Source organism: Gracilinanus agilis, chromosome 5, assembly GCF_016433145.1.
Source record: "Gracilinanus agilis isolate LMUSP501 chromosome 5, AgileGrace, whole genome shotgun sequence".
Taxonomy (NCBI): domain Eukaryota; kingdom Metazoa; phylum Chordata; class Mammalia; order Didelphimorphia; family Didelphidae; genus Gracilinanus; species Gracilinanus agilis.
This window is the reverse complement of record NC_058134.1, coordinates 108,525,276-108,541,228: the sequence shown is the minus strand read 5'-3', so window position 1 is coordinate 108,541,228 and position 15,953 is coordinate 108,525,276. Positions and strand designations below refer to the sequence as shown.

The 15,953-nt window shown below is 40.2% G+C and overlaps 1 protein-coding gene across 1 annotated transcript in view; it reads left to right on the top strand.

Annotated features, from left to right (window-relative positions):
- Positions 1–15,953, top strand: part of TMEM178B (transmembrane protein 178B) — a 443,620-nt gene that overhangs the window by 396,174 nt on the left and 31,493 nt on the right. Inside the window, exon 3 of the mRNA XM_044678001.1 lies at positions 11,610–11,747. Within this exon, the coding sequence (XP_044533936.1) occupies positions 11,610–11,747 (138 nt within the window). The remainder of the gene's footprint in view (positions 1–11,609; positions 11,748–15,953) is intronic.

The window sequence follows — 15,953 nt, the reverse complement described above, 5'->3', positions numbered from 1 at the left end:
AGAAAGGAAGGAAGGAAGGAAGGAAGGAAGGAAGAAAGGAAGGAAGGAAGGAAGGAAGGAAGGAAGGAAGGAAGGAAGGAAGGAAGGAAGAAAAAAGAGAGAGAGAGAGAGGAAGAGAGAGAGAGACAGAGAGAGAAATGAAGCAAGGAAGGAAGATTGTTTACAAGGGTATGGCTGCTATAAATGCAACAGCTTCTTGCAGCCACATGAGTGATCTGGGTAGCAAATGGAAACCAAAGAGGAAAGCAGCCCTTTCCTCAGTAAGCCTTTGCACCAGAGGTACTAGTCTTTCCAGAATATGCTGTACACCCCAGATATCAGAAGTAGTGCCAGAAGAGTTACAAGAAGTCATCTAGTTCAACTCATTTTATATATGAGGAAACTGAGGCTCAGACTTTTAATAGTCCTTTTCCATTCATTAGCTAAGTCCGATCCTTCCATTTCCTTAGACCGCCTTCTCTAGGAGTATCTACCTCCTTCTCTACAGTCATATAGCCACGACTCTGCATAGTCTCTCTCCTCTTGACTAGACTCTTTCAATAGCTTAATAATCTCCCTGGCTCAAGTCTTTCCCCATTCCAATCCATCCTCCACATAGTGTCCATATTGATATGATTAAAGTGCAAGTCTGATCATTTCACTCCTCTGCTCATGGTTCTCCACTGTCTTTAGGTTAAAATTCAAATTCCTTTGTCTGACACTTAAAGCCCTTTACAGTCTGACTTCAGTCCCTCTCTCTAGACTGACTACACATTCCTCACCTTCATGTGCTCTGCACTGCAGCCAAACAGGCCTGCATGCAATTCCCCAAACATGGAATTTTATCTCTCTTCCATGCATTTTGTAAGAACTCCCTTCCATGTTTGGACTGCACTCTCTCCTTATTCCTGCCTCTTAGAACTTCTAGCTTCCTCCAAGGCTAAGTTGGATGGCCACCTTCTTTTAAGATGCCTTTTCTAATTCTCTCAATTATTAGTATCACCCCATCTCTTTCTCTTTATTTTCTGCATATTCTTTATATACTTATCTGCAAAACCTTGCATCCATAGAATGCAAACTACTTGAGGGCAATGTGTGTCTAGCTCCTAGCATAAGTACTATTATAGATTGACTAATTGAAATAATTTCTCCAGGGTCATGTAAATAGTTAGTGGAGGAATCAGAACTCAAACCCAAATCTCCCAATCAAATCCAGTGCAGATTAGGTTCATGAGAGGAACAAGAGATGAATGAAAATAGGTGAAGAAGCATCATTATTGCGGGGTGGGGGTGGGGGTGGGGAATAATTCCAACCTGAAACTGCCTGACTTTGAACTTAACTTTGAAAATGCAAATAGGTTCAAGAAGGATTAGGTCATTCCAGGACAATATATCCATGGGGTTTTTTAAATCCATAACCAGTGAGGACATCACAAAGGAATACCTCCATGATGTCCCAGAAACCACCCTTTGGTAGTTTCTATCTGAAACAGTATGCTAAACAGTATAGACCATGATTTAGAGCCCAGAATTGCATTTCTCATCTTTTAAAAAAAATGTTTCTGCCTCCTAGGTGATAAGATGGAGAAATATGAGCTGTTCTTTTTTTTCCCCCTCTCCCTTCCTTATTCACTTGGAAGAGAGAAAAAGAAACTGTTATTTATTGGGCCAGGCCTTTTAAGAGGAAGAAGAAAAATGTTAAGTGTTGAGGGGGTGGACTTGAGCTGTAAGGTCTCTTTCAGTGCTAAAGTTCTATGATTCTGATTCTGTGATAGGTATTTATTCCTTCCTTAAGTGGTATTTATTTAAATGCAGATATTCTGATTTCCTGTGTCAAGCTTTCTAGCTATATTTTTCAATTTAAATGTTAATATGAGGGTAAACTCCAAAATCAAAATTTTTCCATAAGGAAGAACTGACTTTTCTGATTCTAATGTCTTTCCTTTCTCTACTCAACCTCACAAACTTCCTTTTCCTACTCATTTCTCCCTTTTCTCCTAAATAGTTTCCTTGGTGGGGGGGGGGGAGGATTAAAGAATAACATATTTTTAAAACTCTAAAATTACTATGTTTAATGTTGGCACTCATGAAAAAAAGATGTGGAACCAAACCCAAGAACTGATCAGCTAAGAGTTCATCCCTTTGTTTCCAGCCTTTGCTAGCCCAGCCAAAGCCATCAGTCTCAATTGCTTTGTAAGGAAGTTATTCTTATAATTCTATGGTTATTGTACATAGTAATCCTACCAGTGCTAGGGAGCTAGACATTTTTTCTTTCTAAAATATGAAGATTTCTGACTATTCAACATGCATACACATTGGCCATAACATAGAATCTTCAATATTTAAATGGATATCTGATTTCATTTTTGTGGGTATTTCTATCCGAAAGTGAATATCTAAACGCATCCATGAGTCATCCTGAATGACTCTTGTCTACATCTTACCATATAGTTACATAAGGAATCTATATCAAAATGGTATGAGGCCCAGCCATTGGTTATTCCCTTCTCTGACTACATGAATAACGCACTTCCTTTTTTAATCATAGTTTTTTTCTGACGATACCTTCTATACCATTTCATTTACATTAATTCATTTTTGTGATATGTTTTAGCTTATCTATACCAACTAGGAGTCTTTTGATGGCTCTTTAAGCAACCCCCAAGTTTGAATTCTTAGATTCTATAATATTCTAAGCTTTGCAACCACACAGTCTCAATAAAAAAGCATTGGCAATAAAAAAAAAAATGGAATTCAGCCTCAGCAAGAAACTTAGAGTCATGATTGAGAAGGTACCACCGCATTCCTCAGATGTAATCCAGGTCTCTTTCTTCCTTTTATTTCATTCTGGTCCCAGTTCATTGTCTATTTGCAGTTTTTGTCTAGGATGTATATATTCTTGGACCAGCTGGCTATTCATCTAACAGTATACCATATTCACATGGTTTTTTCCTATGTGAATAGTTTGATTAAACTCTTTAAAGTAATTTTATTTAGAAAGCTCTGCGATATTCTGGAGTCAGATGCAATCAATACTATCATCTACCAACAACCATCTGGAGGATATAATAATAATAACTAGCATTTATATAGGGCTTTAAGATTTGTAAAGTACTTTACAAATATTATCTTGTTATAAACTCACAACAATGAAAGGAAGTAGAAGCTATTGTTTTTTTCCATTTTGCAGATGAGGAAACTAAAACAAACAAATGTTAGGTGACTTGACCAGAATTATACATCTAATAAATGTCTCATGCAGAATTTGAATTCAGAGCAGATCCTGGGCCTCAGCATTGGATATTCTCTATGCTTGTAGAAAGCACCTTTAGCAAACATAAACTTCCCTTTTTTACTCCTTTCCCTTTAATTAGAAAATCATCAAAGAAAAATTATTTGTGGTTGCATTTATCAAGAATTTTTTATGATCTTTTTTTTAAAAGCCCTTACTTTCCATCTTAGAATCAATACTGTGTATACATTCCAAGAGAGAAGAATGGTGAGGATTAGGCAGTGAGAATTGAGTGACTTGCCAAGGATCACATAACTAGGAAGTGTTTAAATCCAGATTTGAACATAAGACACCCCCCCATCTCTAGGCCTGCTCTCAATCCACTGAGCCACCTAGCTACCCCCAAGAAATCTTACATGATCTTAACATATGCATGGGAAACACTTTTATGGAGGAAATGGTCAATTCAGTCAACATCATTGGAGCCATCATTGCCATTACATCTTGCCCATCGCTGAAGAAGCAGACAGAGACCACAAAAGATGAGGAACTATTTTTGCATTGGATTACATTGACCAAAGAATTAATTATCTCATGACCAGTCTATTGGTCAAAAGCATCTCCATATTTAACAAATTTAGTCTGTTCCTCAGACATATAGATACAACCTCTCACTAGTGCCCTTCTAAGTCCCTTTACAGGATCATTGAATCTGCTAGACAATATATTCCTTTGGCAGTTTTCAAAAGCCAAGATCTCCTCATGCCATCATGATGCTACAAAGTAGGACAGTTGTGAAAGGACTTCACAGGGTAATTGTATTAAACTGTATGTGTTATACAATAGGCAAATCACTGAGGCCCAAAGTCTTACAAATAGTATCCCTTGGTTTCCCTTTGTGTCTTGCAGAGGAGATTAAGTTCTAGTGGCAATTTGTTACATGCCACCATCCAAGTCCATCTCAATGCTGCCCAGCTTTTCTTTTGGTAGAGCTTTTCCAACAGCATCTACCACCTTGCTGTCTGCTGAGTTCATTCTGCCCAACCCAATTTCATCTCTTCTCCCTGTTGTCTTTAGGTGCATGATAGAATGCACAAAGATTCAGAAGACTCAGGTTCTAGTTTTCACTTTGCCACTTTCTTAGCCATATGTTGTGGATTAGTCATTTCATTTCTTTAGGTCTCATTTTCCTCATTTGTGAAATGAGATGGAGTTCAATTCTACAATGTTAATTTTTATTGATATCTATTTTTACACCATCAGTTCTGAAAATATAATTTCCCCACACCTATCCAGTAAACCATTCTTTGGAACAGAGAATAAAAAAGGAAAGCAAAAGAAAAGCAATCTAGCAAAACCAATACATCAGCTGAGTCTGACAGCTTATACTAGGTTCTCCACTGCTGGTCCCCTGAGTCTTCAAAGTAGGGAGGAAGGTGCATATTTTGGTCTCTTCTTCAGGGCCAAGCTTGCTCTGGGGTTGAGCCCCAGAGGATCTCTAAGGTTCCTTCCAGTTCTAAAATTCTATGATTCTACTTTATGGACTGGTGATTTCTTAGCATTCAATTCTCTCTCTTACTCTATTGCCTCACAGAAGAACTTTGGAATTCCTTTCACCAGGCAGCGATGAGTTATTTTTGAAAAGTCTTTTTCCTCTCACAAAGTTGTCAGCACAAAGGATTTTACCCTCCCTGATCTAACCTCTAGGGCTCCTTTCCATACCCAATGCACAGAGCTCTCAGGAGCTGGGACTTTGTATCCTCACACATGGAAATACCTTCTTGTCCTCTGGAGTCTGACTTCTACTCTGTGCTTCAAAGGGGTCATTGTCACGGCCTTTTAAATCTTCCCAAATTGGACATCTTTTATCCCAAGGGACTCCACCCAAGCTATTCAGAGGTTGACAAGGGACATAGACTGTTCCTCAGTTTACTCAATTTAGACTATAGAGACCCATAAACAAATTACTTGGGACTCTCTCCCTCCCCAAGGAAAACTGTAATACATATAAGCAGCAGCTAACGTTGATATGACTTAATACCTTCCTCAAGTTCTACCAATGAGCCTTGGATGTAGACATCAAGAAGAAGTACAGAATTCAAGCTTAGTCTAACAGAATAAACCAATATCAATAAATGTTTTAATGAAAGAAAGCTATGCTTTTGTTAGAAAAAATACTGCTAATGGGAAAGCATTCTCCATTTTCTATGAATCACTTTAAAACACATGTAGGAAGCCTGAATCAGTTAGGTGGAGTCATGAACATATTAAGGGGAAGACCTGAGTTTGAATTATCCTTCAGACACTTACCAGCTGTGAGACTTGCTGTGGGCAAGTCACTGAACTTCTGTCAGTCTCAATTCTTCATCTGTAAAATGGCAATAATGCTGGTGCTTTCCTTGCAGAGGATGCAGTGACATAACTTAAAACTCTATGTAAATGCTGGTTTATCGTCATTACTGTTATGGTGGTTGTTACATCCAACTGTCTGAACTCCAAATCCAGGCACTACTTTTCTCTGTGGCAGCAGTAAACCCAAGTTGTAAGTCAGATACCTTGGAGGAAGTAAACAACCTCATGAAAGCCTCACAAATCCCAACCTTTAAAGTGACTGCACACATCCCAGAGGGTCGATGACTTTATAATAGAATGACAAGACTGATTCTCATCCCTCTTCCTCAATCACAGACTTAATACAGGGTCTTCAGCTGCTGCTGGCAAAACCCCTGACATGAGATCAGGTCTGTGGCTAATGCATGTTAAACTACAACTGACCCAATCATGCCTTTGTACAACAACCTTTTTAATGTCTGTCTCAGAAAATCTCTGGAAGATTCATCATTCCCCCCCAGGCCCCTTTCAGCCTCAGAATAAGAGACTTCACTCTCTTTCCCAGCTCCTGACATTTTCTCATTTATGTGTTTGTATTTTTCTCTTTGTTTTGGGACTGGATATACTTTCCTCTCTCTGTATACATATCCCTACCCAGTTGAGGTGAGCCAAGGGCGTCACCCACCCTCTTGTGCTCCCTTGTTTAGGCTTCTGGGATTGCTTTTGTTTATTTAGCTCTTTAGTGTATTGTAGGAAAGGAGGTCATGAGACCTCACCAAAAGCATTGCTCGTTTAAGGAAGATTCGCCTCCATCCCAAGAGGCAGCATGGGGTAGTACGTAGAGATCTGGACTTAGAAGCAGAGTGACCCAGGCTGCAAAATCCAGCCCAGGACATATAGTAGCTATGTGGCCCAGGCTATTTTTTAACCTCCCAGCACCCCCAGGCAAATGTAATGACATACATTTTATTTATTTGTTTGTTTGTTTGTTTTTAATGACATATTTTAGAGCCCTTACTCACTTGCATTCCTGGAGAAGAATTTCCTCAAGAGGAGTTCTCTGCATTTATGAAATCCTAAGTCCAATAAAAAAAAGAATCCTCCCCGCCCACTGTTCCAGCTAGCATTTATTGCTATTCGGTCGTGTCCAATTCCTCATGACCCCATTTGGGGTTTTCTGGGCAAAGACACTGGAGTGGTTTGCCATTTCTTTATCTAGCTCATTTTTTTTAAGGTTTGCCCAATAATTACAAATAACATCTCATTTGATCCTCACAACTTTGAGAAATAGTTGCTATTGTTATTGCCATTTTGGAGATGAGGAAGTTTAGGTAGTGGAAGTCAAATTGCCTTGCTTAGGATCACACAGCTTGTGTACCGACACACAGCAAGTAAGCATCTGAGGCAGGGTATGAACTCAGGTCCTCCTGAGTGCAGGTATTGTGCTCTATCCAGTCTGCTATCTAACTACCACTGTTTTTGTCAAAGTTTTGGTGATCTTAGTACCCTGGCAGATCTTTTTCCTGGAAGCTAGATGACTCAGTGGATAGAACAGCAGACCTGGTGTCAGGAAGATTTGAATTCAAATCCACCTTCAGACACCTATTAGTTGTGTGTCCTTAGGCAAATTATTTAGTTCTATTTGCCTTAGTTTGCTCATCTGTAAAATGAGCTGGAAAAGGAAATGGCAAACCACACCAATATCTCTGCAAAAAAAAAAAACAACCAAAAGGAGTCACAAAGAGTTGAATACAACTGAAACAACTGAACAACAACCAAGGCAGATCTTAAACAAAAGAAGGGGTTCTTAACCAAGGATCCATCCATAGTGTTTCATGGCATCTAGGAACTTAGTAGGGAAAAAATTATATTTTTATTTTCACTATGCATTAATTGTACTTGAGCATCTCCTTCAATTATGAATTCTTAAAAATTAGCTTGAGAAGAGGTCCATAGGCTTTAAAAGATTACTAAAAAGCTCCATCACACACACACACACACACACACACACACACACACACACACACACACACAGTTAAGAACACTTTTCCTACAAGGTTTAGCTCGGATTTTGCCTAGTGTCAGTATTTCCTTTCTGAATCTCAATGAATTATGCAGGATATCTCCTTTCTGTACGATAATATCTTAGAATCATAACTGTAGAACTAGAAGGGACCCTAGAAGTCATCTAGTCCAAACTACTCATTTTACAGATGAGGCAACTGAGGCTTGAGAAGTAACTTGGCCAATATTCCAAAGGTACTAAACATCTGAGGCAGAATTTGAATCCCAGTCCTCAGTAGTATAATGGAACTCCTTAACTTTGGAGGGCCTCTTAATGTCAATTCCCTTCGGTTTCAATAACATTACCTCTTTGCTCTTTGAGTGGAGAGTGAAGGTGGAATCAACTAGGAGTCTTCTAAGCCCTGAAACTATTTCACATTTGGGCTTAGGTATCTAGTACCTAGAGACATTCTAGGGCTGTAGACATTCTAAATCAAAATGACAAACCACTGGGCTTAGATTCAAACATGGAGTAGTTGAAAGAACATGAAACTTGGAGTCAGAAAAACCTGTATTCAACATCTGCCTCAGATATTAGCTGTATAGTTCTGGAGAGGTCACTTACCACCATCACCCCTTCCCCTGCCTCTAAAAATATAGATAGCTAACTCTTCTCTCTCTCTCTCTCTCTCTCTCTCTCTCTCTCTCCCCCCTTCACTCTAGTTCTTTATTCCCCCCCACTCTTCTTTTCTCTTTCTCATCTCTCTCCTCCCTCCAGTTCTTCACTTATATCTATAAAATAAGGAGGTTTCTCAATGACCCATATGGCCCCTTCTATCTTTAAATTAATGATCCTATGTTGTACTGAAAAAAGATGGGGACTAAAGAGCCCGATACTCTAATATATGATAAACATCTGGGGAAGGATTGTGGTGGTATCCGCAGATTTGAAAGGAGGAGCTAGGATGGGAAAAGAATACAAGTTCATGTTGTATGTGTTGAGATTCATGTCCTGGCAAACCCTTCATCTAAGCTGTCTTATGTAAATGTAGAACTAGAGCTCATGGTGAAAAATGTGGGTTGTCTATATAGTTTCAGGAGCCATCATCATAGAGGAGATAATTGGAGCTACGATATTTTAAAGCTGGAGAGAAGGGGCAGGTTCATAGGAAGTTGGATGGAAAATGACTTATCATCACTATTCCTTCTAATAGATTTAAGCAGTAAATGGATAACCATGCAACACAAGGAACAAATTAGAAAGACTGAGCAAACATGTAAAGAGAGAGCTTTGGATTGTAGTCAAAATTGAAAACAAATTTAATATGAGTTCATAACAGAGACCAGGAACTGTCAGTGGTCCTGAACCTGCCAAAGCAACATGGCCACCGTACATTTGCTGAAAGCTGCCTGTTTTCCAGTGGGGCCTCTGCTCTGTGCTTTTCCAGATGAGGCTGGATGAACTCAGAAACTGGTCAAGATACCTCCAGAGTGATTAGAATAACTCTCAGCCTAGCCTTCAGATAGGCTCAGGATCCGCCCACCTCTACCAACAGAGGGATCAGCCTGGAGAGGGGAAAGAACCTGTCACAAATGATATAAATAATTGTTATTGTGTTGCATGGTAATTAGGAATAAATAGCAAGCAGTTCATGTAAATGACTGTAATTAGTATTACTTTTACACAGCCAAACCAAGCATTTTTGGGATTAGTTTGTGGGAGGGGAGGGGGAATTGTGTTCAACAGGAAGTAACCCTGACTCCTCTGCAAAGCCTGCCTGTGTAAACCAGGCAGATGAGCCTTCCTGTTTCTCTTATGTGGGAATCTACAGCCTGAGTATTTCAGGAACTGAACCCATATTTTTTCCCTTTCCTCTCCTCTCCCCTACCAGGAGCACCCATCAGCCTAATCCCTTGACAGAGTGAAAGCCATTAGCTAATGCCCCATCAACCCCTCCCCTTTTATCTTCTTGCCTTGCCCTCTCTGGGGGCTTCCTTGAATTGGCATTCAGCTTTCAATGAAGCAGGGCATATGTCCCACAGGAGTAGTGTGGAGGACAGATGGAGATGAAAGGAGAGAGAGATCATCTGCCATAAGCTAAGTACTGAGGGCACTTAAATTAAGTGTATCTTCCCCTATCTCTGACTCTAGTGTTAAAAGATCTCAGCTATAGAACTTGAATGGACCTTAGAGCTCATCTAGTTGAATCTGTTAGTTTTACAGTTGATGAAACGGAGGTTCGGAAATGTGAAATTATTTGTCCAAATGTGTATGGGTAGTAATTAGCAGATCTGATATTCAAACCTAGGTCTTCTGACTCCAAATCCTGCACTTTTCACACTGGGAAGTTTAGCATATGCCCTATATCAGTGATGGTGAACCTTTTCATCCCCCAGACCACGTGCCATGCCCCTCACCACTATGAGGGCCTGGCCACCCTGCCTTACCCCACACAGGGAAAGGAGAAAGCTCTCCCATTGTGCTGCTGGGTGGAGGGGTGGGTGAAGTGAGGAATGTCCTCAGTGAGTGTAGAGAGGGATAGGGGAGGAGCTTGAGTGCTCTGCTCTCCTCCAACTCTGCCGCCTGTGAGCTGCCCACCTTACCCTCTGTGCGTTCCCATTGGGCTGATTGTCAGAGGGGCAGGTGATGTGAAAAAATACCATCAGGTACGGTGGAGAGGGAAAGGGGAACAGCTCCACCTGAGTCCCTCTGCCTTCCTAGTAATGAACTCTGGAGGGGAAGGGCAATGCATGCCCACAGAGAGCTCTCTGTGTGCCATCTTTGGCACCTGTGCCATAGGTTCTTCATCACTGCCCTATTTGCTTTTTATGGTCATGGACCTCCATAAGTTAGTATGGCAATATTTGCAAAATTGGATAATGCTTATTTAACTCATCTTATGTCCCATTCCCAGGACATAAGGGGACACTAGTTGAAGACCAACAAACAGAAGATGGACTTGCTTCTATTTGGCTATGGACTATGTTTACAGGCATATGTACTAGATGGAGGGGAATGAATTGGGGGCTGAGATGACCATATACTAAGAGGGGCAAAGTGAGGGAAGTTTGGAGGAGGAGGGAAAAGAATGGGAATTTCATTAGTGGTGGATGGAGTGGGTCAGGAAAGGGATATTGATAGTAATTCAGGTATGCCCCCCAAAGCATAGAAGTCCAGGTAAGGCATCCCAGAAAGAAAGAGAACATTTTTTGCTGAGTGTAACTGAGATGTGGTATCCATTTTGCCCTTCTCCATCTGGTGACAATGCTGCAGCCAGATGACATCTCTCCTCATCTGTGCCCAAACAAGAAGGTTGCCCAAGGTTCCATGTCCCAGCCAAGTACAGGAGGGCTGGCTGAGTAATCATGCCAAACCCACCACACTTCTGGTCAGTGAGGTGTGGAGTAGAGTTGTCTCTACAGTTTGTTGAAGGGAAGGGGACTTCATGGGTCATTTGAGTGGTCACCATGACAGATGGGCTGTTGTGTGCCTGAGAAAGAGGGACAGTTAGAAAGCACTATTGAGAGAGAAAAGAAAATATGCTTACCCACAACACATATACATACAAACCAAGGGACTGGCCACATTGCTAAGAAGCCCCAGGAGAGGTTATACTTTCATAGAACTTAAAACTTGAATTCATCTAATTCAACATCCTCATCTTAAAAATGAGGAAACTGAGGCCCAGAAGGTCAAATCATTTGCCCAGACTCTCATAGCTGGTGAATTAAAAGAACAAGACTAGAATTTTGTGTAAAAGGGAGTTTTCTGAAAACTGGCTCTCTATTCTTTGAGATCTCCCTCAGAGCTCTGAATTCTGAGCTTAATTCAGATCTCTGGTCACACCTAAAATTGTTACTGAAATTTTCTTTGTCAATGGAGAACAAAATGAATCTGTCTGAAGTAGACAAAATGAGTGGCGTCTGGTTGGAGGGAAGATTATCTCACATCAATCTCTTTAGCTGGCTGCTATGGGGTCTCCAAGCAACATGGATCCCTGCTTCTCTCTATGCTTCTTAAGGTTCTGGTTCTAATTCTTGGCTGCATATTTTTCTGCTCCAGACCTGCGCAGAATGACGGCTGGCTTCATGGGCATGGCAGTGGCGATCATCCTCTTTGGCTGGATCATTGGGGTGCTGGGCTGCTGCTGGGACCGAGGCCTTATGCAGTATGTGGCAGGGCTTCTCTTCCTCATGGGAGGTAAGGCTTATTGTTTGGAGAAAGGAGTTTTGTGTTCCTTCTAGAATAATAATAATAGCTAACATCTATATAAAACAATTCAAAGCTTACAAAGCGCTTTAAATATGTCATCTCTTTTGATCCTTATAATACTTCTAGGAGCTAGATGGTATTCTCACCCCATTTTACAGATGAGGAAACTGAACCTGAGAAGTCATCCCCTGTCACACAACTAGCTAAGTGTGTCTAAGGGAAGGTTTGAAATTATATCTTCCTGACCCCAAATTCAATGCTCTGTTCATACCATCTATCTGCCTATAGAATCCCTCTACTTTGGGGTAAAATCTTTGGGCTCCCATTAGGTCGACTCCTGGAAATGTAATTAGATATCATGCTGGATACTATGACCTGAATCAAACATTTTTCTACCTCTAATTTGCCCTTTGATTTAGGGTAGACATCCTATAACCAAGATCCAGAGAAAGGCTTTTGACTGCCTTTCCCCTTCATATTTACTCCATCATAGTTGCTTAAGAAGATGTAGGACTGGATTTGGGATGATAGCCCAGCCTTAACTGATAGTCTTAACATATGTGTGGAAGCTGGGACCTAACTATGTTGGTGCGAGAAATACAATTGAACAGATCTATTTGGACCCCAAAACAGAATCTCTTTCCTGATTATACATGGCTGAGTTTCTACAGAACTCTATCTCTAAGAAATTTTTGTACTCAATGAAATATTGTACCAGGACTTCTAGGTCAAGTCTGTAGGACTCCTACTGCTCCTTCAGTTCCCAGTGAAGACTATATCCCTGATATCTAGGTAGAACTTCTATAAGGAGATGGGCAGGTTGACTTTACATGGAGTTCAAGAACCCCAAGTCCTGTCACAGGCAGAAGTGTTCAAGGATACATCCTCCTGCTCCAATAACTGCCACCCTTTTTAGCTCCTAAAACTAGGTCTTCATTCCCATCTTCTCAGTTCCTCCACCAGCTTCATTGCAGTTTCAATAGAAATGCAGGGTCCAGGGGCAGCTGGGTAGCTCAGTGGGTTGAATTCAAATATGGCCTCAGATGCTTCCCAGCTGTGTGACCCTGGGCAAGTCACTTGACTCCCATTGCCCACCCTTACCACTCTTCTGCTTAGAGCCAATACACAGTATTGACTCCAAGATGGGAGGTAAGGGTTTAAAAAAAAAAGAAAAGAAATACAAGGTCCATGCCCCTCTAATCTTGTTCTATGTCCAAATCCTATAGAATGAGGACACAGCTCTCTGAGGGATCCTCTCAAGGGCCTATGGCATCCAGGACAGTTTGACAGTGAGCCCAGGTCTTTATCTTTTAATAATGGTTCTCATGGGACAGTGAAATCCCCCAAATGAATTCCAAGCTCTCCACAAACCTCCTCGATGATAGTGTGCTCAGGTCAAACTAGAGATCCAGTCTCATACAACCTCCTTCGATAGCTGAAGTGATGATAACAACTCCCCTTAATAGAGTGCTTTGTGGTTTCAGAGTCCTTTCATGTATATGATCTCATTTCAAGTGTGCATTTAGAGCCAGATGGCAGAGCAGTCCAATCCAGTCTTCTCAATTTTATAGATTTTTTTTTAAAAAACAGGGACTCAGAGAATGTAAGTGGTTTTACCTAGTTGGCAGAGGCAGATTTTGAATGCAGATCCTTCTGAGTCCAAATCTAACACTTCTTCTCTTTAATACTCACAATAATCTTGTGAGGTAAATAGTGTAATTATCCACATTTCCCAAGTCAGGAAACTTGGGTCCAGTGAGTGATTTTCTCAAGACTGCACGGGTGGTAAGTGAAAGAGTAGGGATTTGAACCTTCAGTTATAAGATCATAGATTTAGAGCTGGCAGACATCTGACAGGTCATTGAGTACAACCATCCTGGATCATTATCACTCCACCTGACTTTTGTCTTGCTACTGGACTTTGATGACTCTGGAAGAGAAAAATGAGGCTGATCATTTGTGCAACTCTGTCTCACATAAATCCAATTCACATACAAGTCAAGACACAACCCCATCTTGTCAATGAGATAATTAATCTGAAAGTGCTAGATTTATTGTTAATTATTACATTCTATTAATTAATATCATAGCAATTATTTTATTGTAAAGATCAATTTATAATTAATATTATTAATTAACTATACTCTTAGATGAAGAGATCTAGTACTTAATGTATTGCTGATTAAGCACATAGTAGGCACTTAAGTGCTCATGAATTCTTCATGTTGACCAGAGAAACAATTAAATTTTAAAGTTACAAATCTAACACCTAAGGCATAGTCCTTTGAAAATTCTAAATGCCTTATAATTCTATCCTCACTGTCTAACATCGCAGAAGTAATCATCAATCAACATTTAAGTGGCTTCTGTTTGCCCAGCACTGTACTAGGCACTAGGTATAAAAATGAGATGCACTTTGTCTTCCAGAGAGCTTGCCTGAGGGAATACCGCCTGTATTAAAATAAACAAATAAATTCAGGATATGTACAAATAATCTGTAAAGACTAAGGACTAATAAGGGGGTAATCAAAAAAGGTCTCTTAAAGGAGGTAGTACTTGAGCTAAGCACTGAATGAGTTAGAGGGTTATATAAGGCAGAGGTGAGAAGGGAGAGTGTTTATTATTATTTATAATACACAATAAATATTGGTTAAGTGAATGAGAGGTACAAATAAAATTCAATATGAGTCCAAAGTAAGGAAACCCAATTTGGGGCAAATTCTCTATGTCAAAAGGCTCCTATTTGTCATATTTATCCCATCCAATGTATAGTCAAACATTGTTTCCTAAGATACAATGATGGAAGGAACAAGTCACAGCCAATGGGGAAACCAAATGCATCTCATCATGTATTTGTACTGTTCTTCCCCTCTTCCTGCCATACCACACTGTTTTTTGGCCTCTGAGTTGGATGAAATTCAGAAATTGATATGAATGAATGTGTTATACCTATCAAAATGGAATCTTCTACTAAAGACAAAGAGAAAGCCAAGGAATGAGTGGAGCTTGAAACAAGGAAGAGAGAGGAGGAGAGCACTGGAAATGTTTTTTGAAAACAAGGACCAGTGATATGCAAATAGATATTAGACCTTGTGAAAGTTTGACGGAGAGCTGGCACTCTGTGATACAAAAGTAGACTAAAGAGAGGTTTTGCACCCTCTGTCCCAAGCTGCCCTGCCTAGGCTTGGGGGACACAAGAAAAGAATGGCTTAGCTCCCTAAGGTAAATGACAAAAGTGTTTCTTGGAGCCAGTGGATTATACCTAGGTTACAATCTGTAAAGTGGATTTTGCAGAATTCAGCTTAAATTGTTCTTTCAGGGTCTTGTTTCCAAGGTCAGATTTTAAATGGAATTTAAGCAAATACCACTGACAGACACAAAGCTATTTGGATGGCACCCAAGGATGACACTAGAACATGTCCAACTCAACCAGAGGCCAAACCTAACTGTGCACTCTATCTCTGGAAATTCCTCTTTATCCAGATTGGAAGAGTCTCTCTTCTTATTCCACCTGGTGACTATCCTGTATTATTTAATATACAAATTATTTAGCCATGACCTGCAGGATTCCCAATTGGCCAAGAGTGATCACTAGGATAACCTTTCTTTGACTATGCTCCCTTACCATCATTTGACCTTTCTAAGGTTAAAACAACCAGCTGAGGACAGTTGCCCCCCAAAAGAGGGAGAAGTGTAGACAATACTCGGACAGATTGTATTCTATGCTCTTCTGATAGACTTAGGATCCTAGATTTGGAACTGGAAAAGATTTCACTGTTCATCTATTCAAATCCTCTCATTTAGCAAATAAGGAAACTCTAGGCCAGAAAGGTCACTCAGGTAATAAATGACACAAGTAAGATTCAAACCTTAGCCCTCTGACTCATAATTCATGATTCTTTCCACTATGACATGCTGGTATCATATTCTTAATTTGGTTCCTATTGTCTCTACTCAAGTGTGATAGGAAACATGGGATAGTGGAAATAACCATAGATTTTGAGTTAGAAATCCTCGGTTTAAATCTTAGCACTTTCACATAATATATGTGTAAACATTGGCAAATTCCGTTTCTCTCTCTGGTGAATAGAGAACCATGCCTGGAGTTAGTAAGATCTTAGTTCAAATGTGGTCTCAGACACTTATTTAGTAGCTATGTAAGCTGGGCAAGTCACTTGCCTTGGTTTGCCTTAG